Source organism: Ambystoma mexicanum, chromosome 5p, assembly GCF_040938575.1.
Source record: "Ambystoma mexicanum isolate Mex_15411 chromosome 5p, UKY_AmexF1_1, whole genome shotgun sequence".
Classification (NCBI taxonomy): Eukaryota; Metazoa; Chordata; class Amphibia; order Caudata; family Ambystomatidae; genus Ambystoma; species Ambystoma mexicanum.
Window position 1 is genome coordinate 106,599,043 of NC_090930.1, and position 16,670 is coordinate 106,615,712.

General features: G+C 43.6%; 1 protein-coding gene across 3 annotated transcripts in view; it reads right to left on the bottom strand.

The window, feature by feature from the left end:
• Positions 1–16,670, bottom strand: part of LOC138480767 (heat shock factor protein 3-like) — a 417,702-nt gene that overhangs the window by 260,300 nt on the left and 140,732 nt on the right. For all 3 annotated transcript variants that reach the window (XM_069612513.1, XM_069612512.1, XM_069612511.1), the window contains exon 5: positions 12,421–12,496. In XM_069612513.1, the coding sequence (XP_069468614.1) occupies positions 12,421–12,496 (76 nt within the window). The remainder of the gene's footprint in view (positions 1–12,420; positions 12,497–16,670) is intronic.

Consider the following 16,670-nt stretch of genomic DNA (forward strand, 5'->3'; position numbering starts at 1 on the left):
ATAATCTATGTGCAGCAATGTATGACAATGTAAAACAGATGGGTATAAAAGGACCACGATGTGCAGGGGAAAGGGCGGCACTTTGACGACTTGCTTTGCGAGACGGTTGAACTTGTGGTCCATTCGCGAATGCTTGTGTGTTAATAAAGCAATGTTTACTCAACTCTTTTCTGTTTGAGTTTTTATAGGGTCCCCCTTGTACTGGTTATGGTGACGGCGAGAAATCGCACCCACACCAGCAACAACTGGCACTTATTGCCAATAAGTTGTTAAAGATGATAACTTTAAAAAGACACTATGAAGAGTCTTAAAAATGACACCCATAAAAAGAGTTAAAGATAATGTGAGTGTGGAAAAAGGTTCCCACTCATTGAGGTATTAATGAAAAATATGCCACTAGTAAAGCAAAAGGTTCTGGGTTGAACCAGGAAAGGAAGATTTAACAGTTCTGTGCAAATCTTACCTAACACTCATTTCCCCCATCCTCAAACCCAACACGAAATTCATTCTTTTGACATTAACTTGGGATATAACAACCAATCAGACCGCAAAGCTACAGCCTTCCATATTGCATTCGTAGAAATGCAATTTAAACAAATTGTTCATGCCCCCTCACATTCAAAAGGATGAATCCTTGACTGGATTCTAACACTGAACAGTAGAGTCCTGCTAGAGAACATCATAGAACTGTCCTGGACCGATCACTTCCTCATCAGATTCAATATCACCACAATAAGGGACCCGACACCCCACATCCCACCCCCATTACCCACCCTTATGAGAAACTCTAGGAAACTCACCACCAAAAACCTAAGTCCTCTGCTAAATAAGCTAATTAATACTCAACCACCAGCAGATCTTAACCCTGATGATATCTCATCATATCATACATGCCTGAAGTCAACCATCGATGAAATAGCCCCACTTAGATCCAAACGACCCAAACTTAACACTTAGTTCAATGACGACCTCATTGAACATAGAAGAAGAAAAAGAGCACTAGAAAAACTCTTTAGAAAAAAAACTACTGATGAGACAAAAAGTATCCAAATCCTACAAACGGGAAGTGTACACCCAAAAAGCGAATTCTCTAAATTTACGCATCACTAATGCCACGTCCAATAGCAAAGAACTATTCGCCATCATCAAAGAATTAGAAACTCCCATCATTCCTCCTAGTACAGTCAAAGTAAGTAAAAATTGGTGCGCCACCATCCAAGATGCACTAGCCTCCAAAATTAATACTCTGCAAAACAAAATTGATCTGCAAAAAAAAACCACTAGCAACTATTACAGAACCAGCTCCTCTGCCAGTTACTAAGGCTACAACTAATATACCAGAATTCCATTTTACTCCAGTCACCATAGACCAAGTACTAAAAACTATAGCCTCTCTCAAACCCTCCAATTGTAAAGGAGACAACTTTCCTGCCAAGTTAGTTAAGGACTGTGCCCCCACACTAGCACCTACCATCACCAATTTCGTTAACGCCTCATTCCACACCAATACAATCCAACAAACATCAAAGAAGCCTGGGTCACGCCCCTCCTAAAAAAAAACACATTAGATCCCACCATCCCCACCAACTATAGACCCATTACCCTTCCTCTTCAAAATCATAATCCGATCCCACCTCTATGCATTCTCCTACTACTTGACCTGTCCGCGGCATTCAATCTTGTAGATCACAACAAACTATGCGTACCATTAGGCAACAACTTCCACTTTTCCAAGGAAGCTACCTTAGATTAATTAATTCAGCTCAGACCGTACATCTAGAGTAGCAATAGGAGACGTAGCAGTAGACCCCATTCCAGTCCCACTAGGAGTTCCCCAAGGTTCCTGCCTCTCCTCCACACTTTTATAATGCTTACACCAAGTTACTCTTTGCAGCACTAAACGCAATGGGAATAATATACACCAACTTCACTGACGACACACAAATACTTATCCAAATATCAGGCAACTTGAACAGGATACTATTAGTGTGAACAAAATCTACCCCATCATCCAGAACTGGATGGCGGCAAACAGTCTCTGCCTAAATGGAGAAAAAACAGAAATCCTCATAGTTGGTTCGCCCGCCCGACTAGCCAAACTCCACTTTCAATACACAGCCATAGCCATTGACAGCACCCCCATCACCACCTCTAACCAGGTAAACACCCTAGGGGTCTATCTGGACTCTAGTCTAACTATGTGCAAACACATTAGCGCACTTGCCTCATCCACAGCATACACCATCAAACTCATTGCTCTAAGTAGACCCTTCCTTACACAACCAAACTGCATTATCCTCGTCGGAGTGCTCATCTTAGCTAAAATGGACTATTGCAACATACTACTACTAGGAACCTCCAAAAAAAAAAAAAACTGCAACTACTCTAGAATGAAGCATTAAGAAAGGGATCACATATCTAAACACAGGAGAGAGGCACACTGGCTACCTATACAAGCCAGGATTCTCCACAAAACTCTTACCACCACACATGAATGTGTCTCAGGTAAAGCCCCCAGCTACCGCAACAATAGTTTAAGCCTCAAATCAACAGCCAGAGTCCTTCGATCTAATGCAAACACGCATCTACTCAGCCCCCCAATTCAAGAATGCTAGAACAGACTGCTCCAGCTTCCCTGCAGCAGCCCCTAGAAACTGGAACTCACTCACAGCATATATTATCAATGATCACTCCCTCCACAAATTCAAGAAACTCCTCAAAACTTGGCTATTTAAAAAATACTAAATTCGTCCCTGCCATGTATATTAGTACAGTTTGTATTATCACCGAATGTAAGGTTGTAGAAGATCGTACAACTGTTGTCTAGTTTGATCTGCATATCCATTATACTTTGTAACGAAGTTTAGTTGCTTACTTAAACAGACGCAACCTCTGTTAATCTTTTTATATGTGATAACTTAGACCAAGTATACCTGCAAAACTATGTAATCAAGTGTTTTCGAATAAGTAACTAGAAGCAACCATTGCATATTTCGTTTTATATGTAACAACCAAGAATAAACATACCTGTAAAACTACGCTGTGATACCCCTGGTTTTGGACGTACAACAAGTGCAATAAATAGATAAAAATAAAATAAATAGTAGCTCGGAACAGTGGTGCCTTTTTAAGCACACCATTTTGACACTAGGGGATTTAAGGGAGTAGGTGTATGAATGCTGTAATTCCGTTTTGGCTTTACAAGGGGTGCAAGCTGATTTACTGCATTAGTATCCTAATGTACTCTACTTGCACCTTTGGGATAATGATCTATTTTTCAAGTCCTGCTCTCAGACATTTTGTTTCTGGGACATTCCTTTGTCTTGCAAAATAAAAAGCAAACATAGAATGGCTGTTGTATACAAATGGCCTCTCTCTAAGCCCATCCCTAAACCCTTGTGGTTTGGACTGGTTTAGACCAGTATCTAGCCCTAGTAAGGCCAATACACACCCTGTGTGGGTGGACATGAGCGGTTGTCGGTTTCTGAGGGCCAAACTGATTGGCTGGCTGACAAATCCTTTTTCAAGTGCCCTGGAGTGTGGAACGGGGGATGGCTTGGGCCAGCCTATAAGTGGAAGTGTATATATAGGGGAAACCATGAACCTGTGTGTTTGAATTGATTTTTGCTGGAAACTGGATGAACTCAGCAGCTTTACTTACCTGCTGAAAGATTTGACACTGAAAGGCTGCTGCTGCTTTTTTGAGACCAGGCTTGGCCATACTGGCTGGGATTGTGTCTCATTACCTTAGCTCTGGTTAGGATTTCTTGCTGCTGAACAGCCTTCCTGGGCTGTACTCTTCCTCCCTCAGGTTCTCTTTGTTGGCTGGACTGGGGCATCCTGCTGGGACAGTTTTACCACCTAAGGCATCTTCCTTGGTGTAGGTAGCTGCTGTCGGTCGGAAAGGTACTAGAATACCAGAACCCTTCCTTCTCCTGCTCATCTAGGCCGTACTGGGCCACCGCCACTGTTTTATTCATTGTGGGACCGTTTTCTGCTGGTTAGCTACCCCTCTGTTATTAATCGAGCAGTTAAATCTGCTTACCCAGGTTCCTCATTCTTCTAGGAGTCGTCTTAGCAATTACTTTCACTTCTGACTGGTGGGTCCAACTTCTGGTAAAACAGATTATTCTCGTTGGCCTTCTCAGTTGTCATTGGTCCGGGGTTCAAATTCCTTAGTTGGGCAGAACATGCACACACACAGTTGTTTGGCTGTTTCTGATCAGGAGCCGCGATTGACATCTGGGTCCCGAGGTGGTGGGTCATTCAAGATGCTTACCCTCAGGGGTCTTGATGGTAGAATCTTGAATGGAGTTATATTTATATCATGTTAAGATTCCATGATAGATAATTCTATGACACACAAAGTACTTTAATCTTATCAGTGCCTTGCAGGAACACAAAGGTACAGCATGCACCTGCCAGCCGTTACCTCAATAGTCTTTCACAGCACCCAGTGAGGGTCAAGTGTGTTCAGGCTCAGCACCACTCACCGCCTCTAACTGCAGACACTTGTCTGCACTACGCGCTGTGGAAGCATTCACAAGCATGGCAGTGTCGCTCAGATTGAAGTCCGCCTGTGTACTAGCTCCAACACGACAAAGGGCCACCCAGATAGCAATCACTGCCAATGCCTCTAACTGCAGACACCCATTTCTATTTATTCAACCTTAAAAACACACACAGGAAAACCTTTAGTATACTTCTGTGATGAAATGACTCCTGCTCTACAGCAGTACAGGGGTGAGTAGCGACTAAAGCGCTGCTGCAGCACCACACTATTACTAGACCAGCAGTACTCCCAATCATAGGTGAAAGACAACCTGAATATTAAACCTCCTTCACCTTTTAAGTTAGTGCAGTCCATCCAGAAGGGGCACAGCTAACACAGAAGTATCCAAAACAGCAATAGCACTGTGGTACCAAAAATAAATAAATATCCAATCAAGTTTCTAATTGAATACAAAACATTAATACACACAATTAATAAAAACACTGTGAAGGAAAGCACAGAATGCAGACCTTAGAATAAAGGGGAAATCAGTGTTTGGAGATAGTGGGCAGGCAAGAATTTCAGCAGCAAATATTCAAGTTCAATGAAGAGGTCTTTAAAAAAGGTAGGGTGTGGGGTCTTTCAAGCCACTAAAGCCCTTTAAGGCATGCCGGGGCAAAAAGGACCACTTCAAATGCCCTTTGTTACTTTTCTAAGGGCTAAACAGCATTCAGCCAAGCTTTCATGATCTACACGAGGCAGCATCAGGTTGGCTAGTTGAGTGGGTTCAAAACAGTGTAGAACAAACAGTAACAGCATGACAGGCAGGCAATGTCCAGGTTTGGGTACCTCACAAGTGTCCGGGTGGGAAACAGGTCCAGGGTGGAACCTTGACTTCTAGAATGCTAGGAGGCCCTGACCAGGGTCTTCCGGGGCAAGGGTAGCCCTTGTTCCAGAGAGCACCTGCAGGAACTGCTACTTCCAGTGAGCAGTAACATGATCCCAGTCTTAAGGTAGCAGGTAAGTTCTTGGTCAAACCAGCAGCTCACCCCAAAGAGGCACCTGGGATGGTTGGGGATAGGAGCTTGCCTATTAATTGGAAGTCTCTTGTCTCCACGTCTCTGTTAGTGGACTTTAGAGCTGGATGTATTTGCAACCAGGTTACATTCCTCCTTCTTCAGTAGTCCATAGATTAATGTATTTATTTAATATTGTATTGTGCGTTAAAGCAAGTGCAATACCAAAGTGCCAAACAGACAGTGCAGAGGTAAAAGGACAAAACCGAAATTGATGAGCAATATTTAAGATTCAGGGCAGGGGATATAAGTCAGTCACTCAATCAGAAGGTTCTTTATGTAATCTAATAAGATTAGGGTTTCCAACCTTATATAGGAAAGATACTGCAGTAGATTGGTCCACAGCAAGCCTACATTTCAAAGGCCTTGTCTGCATAAAGTCGGAGGGGGTGGGGGGGAAGGAAATTTGGGGAGCCTAAGCAGACCTCACAGTGGTCTGAACCTCTCTTTTGTCTACTCTAGCTCCTCCCCCCCTTCCTCTGTCTGCCTACTTCAAAAGGTCTTCGACACCCTGGTGTGAAGTGGCATTCTATTAACAGGACTGTCTTTGAAGCACGGGTTACCAGGAATCCTCCCGGGGACGGTTCCAGTTCGATGGAGGAAGGTGTCAACCCTCCTCACTGGGTCAAAATAGAGGCTTTCTGGGTTGCGTCCCACATGGTTGTTGAGGGTACACCGAGGCCACACTGCTACCACACACCCACCCCTGTCATCAATGAGTCACTGCTCACTAAGCTGGCATTAATATGACATCCAATGCTTATGACTGTATAATTGTGTAACTTCAGTAGCCCTCATGTCACAACTAGCCATGGCTTATATTTAGATTTAAATAGCTACAGCAGGCTGTAAGGGTGCACAATTATGACCCAGAGGTGCAGATGGTTAAAACCCACCGCTGCCTGCTGGAACACAGCAGACAGCTGCAACCTTTGAACCTGTCCTGCTTCCAGTTCTACTGAGCCACTGGGGATGTCAAGAGATGGCCATACTTTTTGGCATGGAACATTATCAGATTGGAATCAGATTAGCAGATCCCACTTTCAGAAACAGAATTACAAGCATCACTTTAATGCCAATAATAAAGAAAACCGGCTTTTACCCCCTTGTAGAGGCATTGCTTGTATCGTGTTAGACAGGGGTAGAATAGAGTTGATCCAAAAAGGAAACAATAAGTCAATACTAATTAGGCTAACAAAGTCATTTATTTGCAAGCTTTCATGGTCTTCGACACTTCTCAGGCAGGGATGAAATGAAGCGTTTGAATAACAGTTGAAATAGCCCCTCCTGGAATTCCTGGTTTCCTCATCTGTGCCCGTCGGTGTACCCGATTTGTAATTTCTTCCGAGATGCATACATTAGATGTTGAATCCCCTCGCTTTGAATGGCAAACTGTTAAGTGAGGCGGGGTTAAGTAAAGAGAATGCAAAGAGAAAAAAATCCAAGACAAGATGCACAGCCACCCTTGTTAGAGTATTCTCAGGAAGGCGGGAGGGGATCCCCTGCAAAATCAGTGGTGGTGCAATCATCCACATATCAAGTTTGTGCCTCTAGAAGACAGATAAGGAGGAGGCAAAACCAGTCATGGGTTAGGCCTTTGACTCATGGAGCCCAGTGAAAGTTTTTGTCAAATACCATATTGTGATTGGCTGGGTTCCAACTTGAAACAGTGAACGTCACAAGTTTCTGGGAAGCTTTTGGGTCTGGAGAGAGTCTGACTACGGGCCATTACCTGTAATGGCAGTAACTGCACATATGAAGCTGTACCTTACATATTAGAATAATACATTGGATGTTTGGCAGTGTCCGGCCTAGGAAGGCACTAACTAACCATATGAGGGTATACTGGAATATGAAAAAAGAATGCCTCATCTAGAATATGCTGGGTATTCCCCTAGCATTTCATGATTGCCCCATAGCATATCTAGACAGCACTCTAACTAGTTAACTGCTGCATTAGCTATTTCTGTTACTAATCAACACTTATTGTAGGTACTGTCACAAATGGCCTCACAAACAGAGAGTAAGTAATAGTTTTTTTAAGGTTTGTATTTGATTTCAACAGTAAATATATTGAAGGCCTTAGGGTAATCTGTATTTGTATTTGTATTGATTATGTTTATATAGCGCTTTACGCCAAAGTGCTTCACATTATAACAAGATACATAGAAGATAACAACAGTAGAAATAGTTTACACATTATGAATCAAACCAATAAAAAAGTATGTAGAACAATTTGCCTATGATGATAAAAGAGAAAAGGAGGGGGTAAAGAAGGGGAAGGAGGAGGGGGACAGCATGGGGAATATAAAGAGGATGCAAGAGGAGGTGAGGAAGCGCAGGAGGAAAGGAGCAGGTAGGGGGAGGAAAGAAGGGGAAGACATGAGGGAAGGAGAGAGAGGGAGGTGAAAGGAGGGATAAGGGTGTCAGGGTGGGGAATGAAGAAGAGATTTCAAGCACAGAAGGAGGAGAAGGTGGGGATGGAGCAGGTAGAAAGAGGTAAGGAGTTCCAGTGTAGGGGGCAAGGAGCTGAATGGTGCAGAAACGAGAAGAGGCACATGGGGACGGGGGAACAGTGAGTAGGAAGAGATCAGCAGATCGGAGGGAGCGGGAAGGGGTGTAGGATAAGTGAGAGAAGAGATAAGGGGGAGCAAGATCATGAAGGAATTTAAAGACAAGACAGAGGAAGTGGAATTTAAGTTGGGAGTGGAAGGGAAGCCAGCCAAGGTAAGAAAGCTAAGAGGAAATGGAGTCATGAAGAGCATGAAGACAGAGGGTACGGATAGCAGAGTGGTAGAAGGGTTTGAGGGGGGCAAGATAAGAAGCAGGGAGTCCAAAGAGGAGAGAAGAACAATAGAAAAGACGACAGAAGATGAGGGAGGAGATTAAAAGTTTAGTGGCATGGAAGGTGAATACGAATATTGAAAAGGTGGTAGCGACAGGCGCGAGAGGTAAGGGAAATATGGTGGGTAAAGGAGAGGGAGGAGTCAAAGTGAATGCCTAGATTGCAAGCATGGGGAGAGATAGGAAGATTAGAGGGGGGGAAAGTGAATAAAAGGAGGGGGAGATGGAGGGTAAAGAGTGTTGGAGGGAAAGAATAAGATTTCAGTCTTATCAGTGTTGAGAGAAAGTGGGATGACATCCAGTTTTTAATGGCAGTAAGACAGGAAGAGATATTAAGTTGGAGGTCAGGAGTAAAGGAAGAGAAGGAAAGGAAGAGTTGGGTGTCGTTGGCTTAGAAATGGTGAGCAATTCCGAAGGAAGAGAGGATAGGGGCAAAAGGGAGGTGTAAAGAGAATAGAAAAGGGCTGAGAACAGAGCCTTGGGGTACATCCTCTACCCCCCTTTGGATTAATAATCCAAGGGGAGGGTAGAGGATGTACTGAGCCTTTGAAACCAAAGGAGGAAAGAGTATTGAGAAGTAAGGGGTGATCAACGGTATAAAAGGCAGCAGAGAGGTCATGGCGGATGAGGACAGAGGATTGATTAGAGTAGCGAGCAGTGAGGAGAGAGTTGAGAACATAAATGAGAGCGGTCTCAGAGGAGTGTTTAGGGCGGAAGCCAGATTGGGAGGGGGAAAAAAGAGAAAGGTTAGTGACAAAAGCTGAGAGCTGAGAATAGACTAGGCGTTCGAGTATTTTAGAGAGGAATGGTAGAAGTGAGATTGGACGGAGTTTGGAAGCAAGAAGGGGTTTAGCAGAAGGTTTCTTCAGAATAGGGATAATGGTAGAGTGCTTGGAGGCGGAAGGGAAGGTGGCAGAAGAGAGACAGATATTGAAGAAGGAGGTTAAGGAAGGAATGAGAAGAGAGTAAATCTTCGGAATAAGGAGGGTGAGGAGAGGATCTGAAGGGGCAGCAGTAGGATGAGATTTGGACAGAAGGAGGGAGACGTTGGAAGGAGTGACAGGAGAGAGGTCAGACATGCAAGCTGAAGGGGAGTGGAGGGAAGGGGGAGGAGGGGAATGGGACAGTGAACAATTAATGTTTTGGCAAAGAGAGATCATTTTGGAAGAGAAGAAGTCATAAGAAGAGAGGGGAGACGTAGCTGAAGGGTCAGGGGTAGGCGGGGAGAGAAGACGAGAGGGTTTGAAAGATACGGCGAGGATGAGAGGCTTAGGAGTGGAGAAGGTTAGAATAGTAGGAACGTTTAGCCGAGCTAAGGCAGGAGTCATAAAGAGAGTGGTAGGAGAAATAGGAGGTTTGATTAGAGAGGGGAATTTGAGCCAACGTCGCTCGAGGCGAAGGAGGAGACAGCGCATGGACAGAGGGTGAGGGGAAAGCCAGGGTTGAGAAGGTTTGCGAGTGAGATGGAAGGAGGAGTGAGTCGCTATGCCTCTCTCAAACTTCCCAAAAGCTTCCTCCACCCTAGCTCAGGTGTCTCTAACCCCTTGCACTACTGAATGGTAACCCCTACTTGCTTCGTTTGATGTGGATAACCTAAAGGCAGTGTCATTCTCTGATTATCTCCCTTTAGGACTTAATTCTCCAAATCCTTTTGATGCCCAGCTCCAAAGACTCTCTCCACTCTCTTCTTTCTTCCCATCAAAACCCCTCCCTCTTTTTTGTACCTTGACTCTCCTCCCTCTCGATCTTACTAATCTTCCTCTCTTCATCTAACTCTGCTCCTCCTCTCGTCTAACTCCCCAATCTACATCTATCTCCACTCCTTTGACCCTCTAACCTCTTCTCACTCTCCACATCTATGTCTCTCTCATCTCACCCTTGTCTCACCTCTCTCCCTCAACACGCTGGTCTTAACACCCTGTATACTCCTCCTGTGTCCTGATCTTTCCACACTCTTCCTATAACCTTCCTTTCTCTACACTCCACCCTCATCACTACTACTACCTTCACTTTCACTGTTATTCAGACTCCACTCACTTACTCTCTAACCCCCTACCCTTCATCTCACACTAGCTCTCTTTCTCAGACACACTTCAATACACTAAACTCAATTGGAACCCCTCTCTTTCGCTCTACCACAATCCCTTCACCTTCACTCTCACACTACTGCCATAGTCTCTTCAGCACTCTCCTCCACTGTTTGCTCTCAACTGTCTGGTCTCCTGTCCACCAACTGCACTCCCCACCTCATCTGAACACTTCTCATCCATGCCTGGGTTCCATGGCCTTTTATAGCCCAACCGTCCATGCTTCCTGCCTCCCTTGGCTTCACATTGGCCTCCTGTTCTGTTGGGCCAATCGTTCCAGCACTTTACTTGGAAGGGCTGGGTTTACTCTTTGACAACATTAAATAGTCTAATTAGCCCCCTACCCTTTTCAAACTCTGGCATGTGTCCTGCTGCTGCCACATAAAACAGTTGGTGCTGCATTTGCATGCCAAATCCAATAAGATTGTTTCATCTTTCTTGAACATCGTCCTGTCTGCTGGTTATGAGCTGGAGTCTTTGTAACAGTGCAACCTGTTGGGTTTATGACATAGCTTACATTGGCAGTTAATTTGCTCTGGTAGGCTCCGGTCTGGGTGGGTTCTGCCATTTCATGACGGCTTCTGGGAAAAGCAGTCATGAAAAAGAGACATGGGACACTGACAAGGACATAGGCTGGTGGTATTGCGGAAGAGAATGTGATACCATGAGTCTCATACAACAGTGAACACAGGGAATGAGATCCCCCTCAACTCTCCCTCACTGCCCCTGGGGAATGACATGCTCTGGCAATTACCTGGTAAACTGCCTACCCCAGATTGAGAGGTGTCCCTTCTTCCTTCTGACAGGGTCACGACCTTAAACGTCTCACAGTATTGAAACATCCGTGATGTTACTCTGTGTTGCCATCGTGGTCATGCAATGTCACTTCCTGTATGTCAGGTCAAATGGAAATTGTGTCACATCATGTGAGGTTACGAGGCATATGAAATCACTGCTGCTACCCATTGCATTTTGGTTAATGAATGTCTCAGGAAAAGCTGCTGCCACAGCAACAAATGGTCCGAGTATTCAATGATTGCTTGGCATATTCGCAGTCACTTGACAGGTGGTTACTTTGCATTCTACAAACTGAGAAAATAAATTGCACTCATGGAGGGGTTCAAACACAGCTATCATGGATACTCTATTTTCTTCCAAGTCCAATTCTTTTTTTCTTGTCCAAGATGGAAATTAGTTTGTACAACTCTTCAAAACATTGTTTTCCTTTATTTATGCATTTATGCCAACATGCCCCGGTCTTAGTCCAGTCCTGGTTGTTATCGGCCATGTTAGCTTGTATGCTTGTGGAACATTAGTTGTCCATTTTAGGTCATAATAGTTTACATACAGTAAGAACGTTTTTAAAAGTTGGGTTCTCATCCAACTCACAATGCTGCGATCGATTGTGAAAGCGGAGCGTCCCATGCTGTGCACTAGCAATGATGTGGTTATGAAGCATAGCATATATATATGCTCAACTCAGCACGGTATGTTCAGTAAGCACTGGGATTATTCTTGGAGACAGTAAGTTCTCACTTGGCAGAACAAAACCATGCAACATGTTTCATATGAATAAACCCTTGCACATGTGCATTGTGGTTTGTTCTTAGTGCCCTACCATGGATAGGGTGGACCAATAGAGTTTATTTTACTTTCAGTGTGCAATGGGTTGGGGTATATCTGTGGGAGCAAGCCCACACAGGATGTAATTTGCGGCACAGTTTGTATATTGTGTGCTGGACGATATTGAACACATCGAATCTCAACTATACAAAACACCTAATTTAATATAACAAGCCACCTTTCGGTTTATGTAATAACAATGTCCCCCGTACTATGAAGCAGCCCATTTTGTAAACAAGCAGACATTCAGCATACAGTGTTATTAAAGACCCTGAAAAACAAACAATGCATATCTTACCTTTGATAACAGTTCCTGCTGTTGATTGTGCTTCCTCCGGAGTACTGAAACTTCTTTCCACAGAGCTTTATTTTCTCTGTGATAAAAGATCATGCAAAGATTTATCAATCTACTATTGCATGCATAATGGGCAGTTTGAAGCCTATAGGGTAGTAGACAAACTGTTAATCTAGTGCAGGTAATGATCGGCATATGGCAGTATAGTCATGGCTCCATTAGATAGCAGAGATTGTAATGAAACTTATTGAGGCGTATTGGTATGGCCCCATGAGTGGGTCCTCACTGTAGAACTATTGTTACAGTAACATACCTGTTACAATAGCTTTCCAGCTAGGGCTTTCCTATAATGATTTCTAACATTAAAGTCTGTTTAGCAAGCTCGACACTGGAAAAACAAACATTTTAAAATTTCAATTCTGAACCGATAGCCTATGGGATGTTTTTACTAAAACATGCCCTGGTTGCACAGATTCCAGACAGATTGAATAACCAAACTCCCCAAGCCCCAAAGAGTTCAAGAGGGTAGGCAATTAATCTGGGGCACATATGCATGATGAAGAATCTAAATGTTACCCACTATTATGGCCTACTATACTCCTAGTCCATAATCCCCTTTCCTCCATACTCATGGCAATGTCCCTACATGGGATGTTACCAGAGACTTTCACAGCAAAACAAAACTCCTTAATTTAAAAAACAGCAGAGACCATGAGGAGCATAGTTCCATCCCTCCATGCTCACACAATGCTACACACGCCAGTGCGCTACGAACGCCTAGGCCGAGACAAGTAACTAGTAGAGAGGAGATGGTGGGGCTATGTATGGAGGAAAGGGAGTATGGACTAGGTAGGTAGGTAGGACTAGTAGACACTACAGTAAGCAAAGTTTACATACTCCAAATTCACGTCCCCTTCCCACCATACTGACATGAGATTTATATAGCAATGGGATAAACTGGAGGATGGTTTTTGCCTGAAAAGGTTTTGTAACACGTTGCCTGAACCTTGCATCAACACTGTAGCGAAGGTCCATGGAATAATGACTACAGAAATATGATGTGGGTGCCCATGTGGCCACACTACAGATCTCGTCAATGGGAACATTTTCCTAAAAGGTGACCAAGACTGCCTTAGCATCACCCGAGTGGGAATGCAGACCTTCAGGAGGATTCTTGCCCTATTACTGTAGGAATCTACAATATCAGATCTTGTGGTTTTGAACGCCTATTTGGCTTGCCCAGAAGATCCGTAATTAACAAAAAGCTTGTCCACATTTCTGAACTGAGATATCCTATTTAGATAAAACATTAAAGCTAACCTTGCATTCAGGCAATGAAGCACGCTTTCTGCCTCTGAAGAAATGCATGGAAAAAGAGGTAGGTAAACAAATGTATTGGTAGATATGGAAATCAGATATCACCTTAGGCAAGAAAGCTGGGTGAGTAACTAAATTATCATGTGAAAAACGGGATGCGTACTTGGCCGAAAGCGACTGCATTCACTGATCTATCAGGTGGATTTAATCCTCACTAAGAAAGCTACTAAATTAATGTCCATCAATGCGTTTAGGGATATTTTTCCACAGCCCGTTGTAGGGATGTGAAACCATCTACCCCACGACAAAACAGGGTTCCAACCAACCGGAAAGACTGGGCTGCTCTATGGTAGTAGCTGCGGGAGGGAAGAAGGCAGTTATTAAAGTACAGTTCATCCCCACAGTTACACCAAAAGAACACTGGGTATAATGAAATATATACTTTATTATAAAAACTACAACGAATTTGTATTGGGTAAAACATGCACTTTGGGGTACAAATAAGAGAATAATGGCAGAGTATATGCATAAACACAGTAATGATAAAATACAGCCTATCAACTCATACATTGTAAGTGTTGTCCACTACCTGGTGATAAACAATACAAGGTTAATGGTGGTAACAAAAGGGAACTGTAGAAATTAAAGCATACATTAAAACAGTCATGATCAGGACCCACCCAATAAACCAACACAGAACACAAGCATACCAATTCCTAATACTCTAGTACATAGTAACATACATGACACAAATGCACACCGTACACTAAATAACACCTGGCATAGAAAGGAGTTCATTCTCTAGAACATCATCCCCAAGACCCTTAAATGTCAGAAGACCATTACACTAATAGTACCAATCTCATTAGGTCAATAAGGTCACACTACACTCCTAGAAATACAAAGACACAAATGTAACCATAAGTGTATCACAGTAGCCAGCTATTTACATAGAAAGGAATGTACGGATGCGGTTACGGGGAAAAGGTAGGTAAGTCTCCCATAGATGAGAATAAGGCAGCAACTTACTCTAGGAGATGCTAGAGGAGAAGAGTTCAAGTCTCAGGTTCAAGATCCAGCAACCCCAGGAGAAAAGGAAGCAGAGCAGGATTTGGTTTAATGCAAGTGAATGTCAAAACATAGCTTTTTTTTTTGGGGACTTGAGAAACCTTTGACCACTGGGATCGCGGAGGGTAAATATCTTGAATAACCTAGTAACCAGCACACAGCTGTAAGTACTCACGGATGTGATTCCCAAAAAGACAGCACAGGAACAGCAAAACAACCCAGTGAGTACATGATGTTCTTTTGCTGGGAAATTTACAGGACCAGTCACCCAGGAACTTAGACCCATACAAATGACGAACCAGACATCCCAAAGGAAGAATATCCAACCTTCCTTGGTTATGCGGCCCAACAGCCAAGAGAGAAAACAATGGAAAGATTTGCTCCAGAAGAACCCGGCCAGGCAGATCCTGATGGCTTGATGGGCAAAGAGGACCAGTTAGCCGGCAATAAACAGTCCCACAACAAAGAAAAAGTGGAGGCAATTCAGGATGGCCAATGCAACACAACAACAGCTTCCTACAGCAAAGCGCACTACCAAGTTGGTAAAATTGGAACACAGCGGACAAATAGCCCAGACCACGTTCTAGGATCCCATCCAATGTGGAGTGCCAAGAGGAGAGCGATTTCAGGAAGCATGTCCAGCTGTCAAAAACAAAAAACAGACCCCATGGAAGGACAAAGGATCCACCTAATATTATCAGTCCAGGTCTTAACATTGCAGGAAGAGCAGCTATGTGGCAAAAAGCTACAGAAGGCACATATACCAGCAGTATCCCAGGACGGATCCAACAGAATTGAGGCAGGATTAAGGTCTCCCCAAAATAACCCGAAACAATCAAACAATCATGGGCTTACCTAAACCAGCCCTCCTATCACACAAGAGGGCACTCAAACAAAGGGTTTGATGCTCAGCCAATCTGGCTGGCTTTACAAAACGCCCAGGTCCACCCACACAATGTGTGTGTATTGATTGGTCTGTCTAGACCAGTATAGAGGGTGCAAGGCTAGTCTCTGAGTGAGCCCATGATTGCTCTATGGCCACTTTAGGACTGCCTTGTGGTTTCTCCAAATAAAGGAAAGGCCCAGAAAATTGGCAACATCAGGACTTAAAAGGATACATTAGTGGCGCAATAGCTACTGTGATGAGTGTGACGACATGGCGAGCAGAAGTGACTCAGACTTTGGGTCTTTTAAAAAAATACCGTACTAGGCAAGTGTAAAAAACAGGGTTTGAGAATAAAGCAAAGTGTTCAAACGTAAGTGATTTAAAAGTCCATCCCTCTGTGAATAACGCAAACTGAAGGTGTACTTCACCTACGAAGTAAAAAATGTGCCTCAAAGTATTTAAACCCCTGTAGTAAACTTGCCTGTCACAACTAATCGTTTAACTTAAAATAAAGGTGTCCTGATTCAAAAGTTCCTTGAAAGTGAGTTGCCAAAATAGCTCAATCAAATGGTGCAATGAAGAATATAAACTGAAAGTCCTTCCCTCGATTTGATTTGATATATTGAGCATCTTCACAGGGCACCGAGCAGAGACTGCAGCTGGGTGCAGATGTTAAATCAATACAAACAAGCTGAGTACTATACACAAAGGGTTATAATAATTTCCTAAACTGTGAAAAGTGGGTGAAAAGTATTCAGGGTAGAATAACTTACGTAAAGTCCTTCCCTAAATAACAAAAGTCCAACAAATGAAAAGAGGTTTTCTCTTGCGGTTTTCTCAGATAGAGAAACAACAGGGCTGCTTACAGGAAGCAATCAAACTGGGACCTGTAGTTGCCTTCTAGGTTCAGGAAGTCTTAAGCAATGGGATCAGCTGGGTCATGGGCTTTGGTTCTCACTTGAGGTCCTTCAAGTGGTTCAAC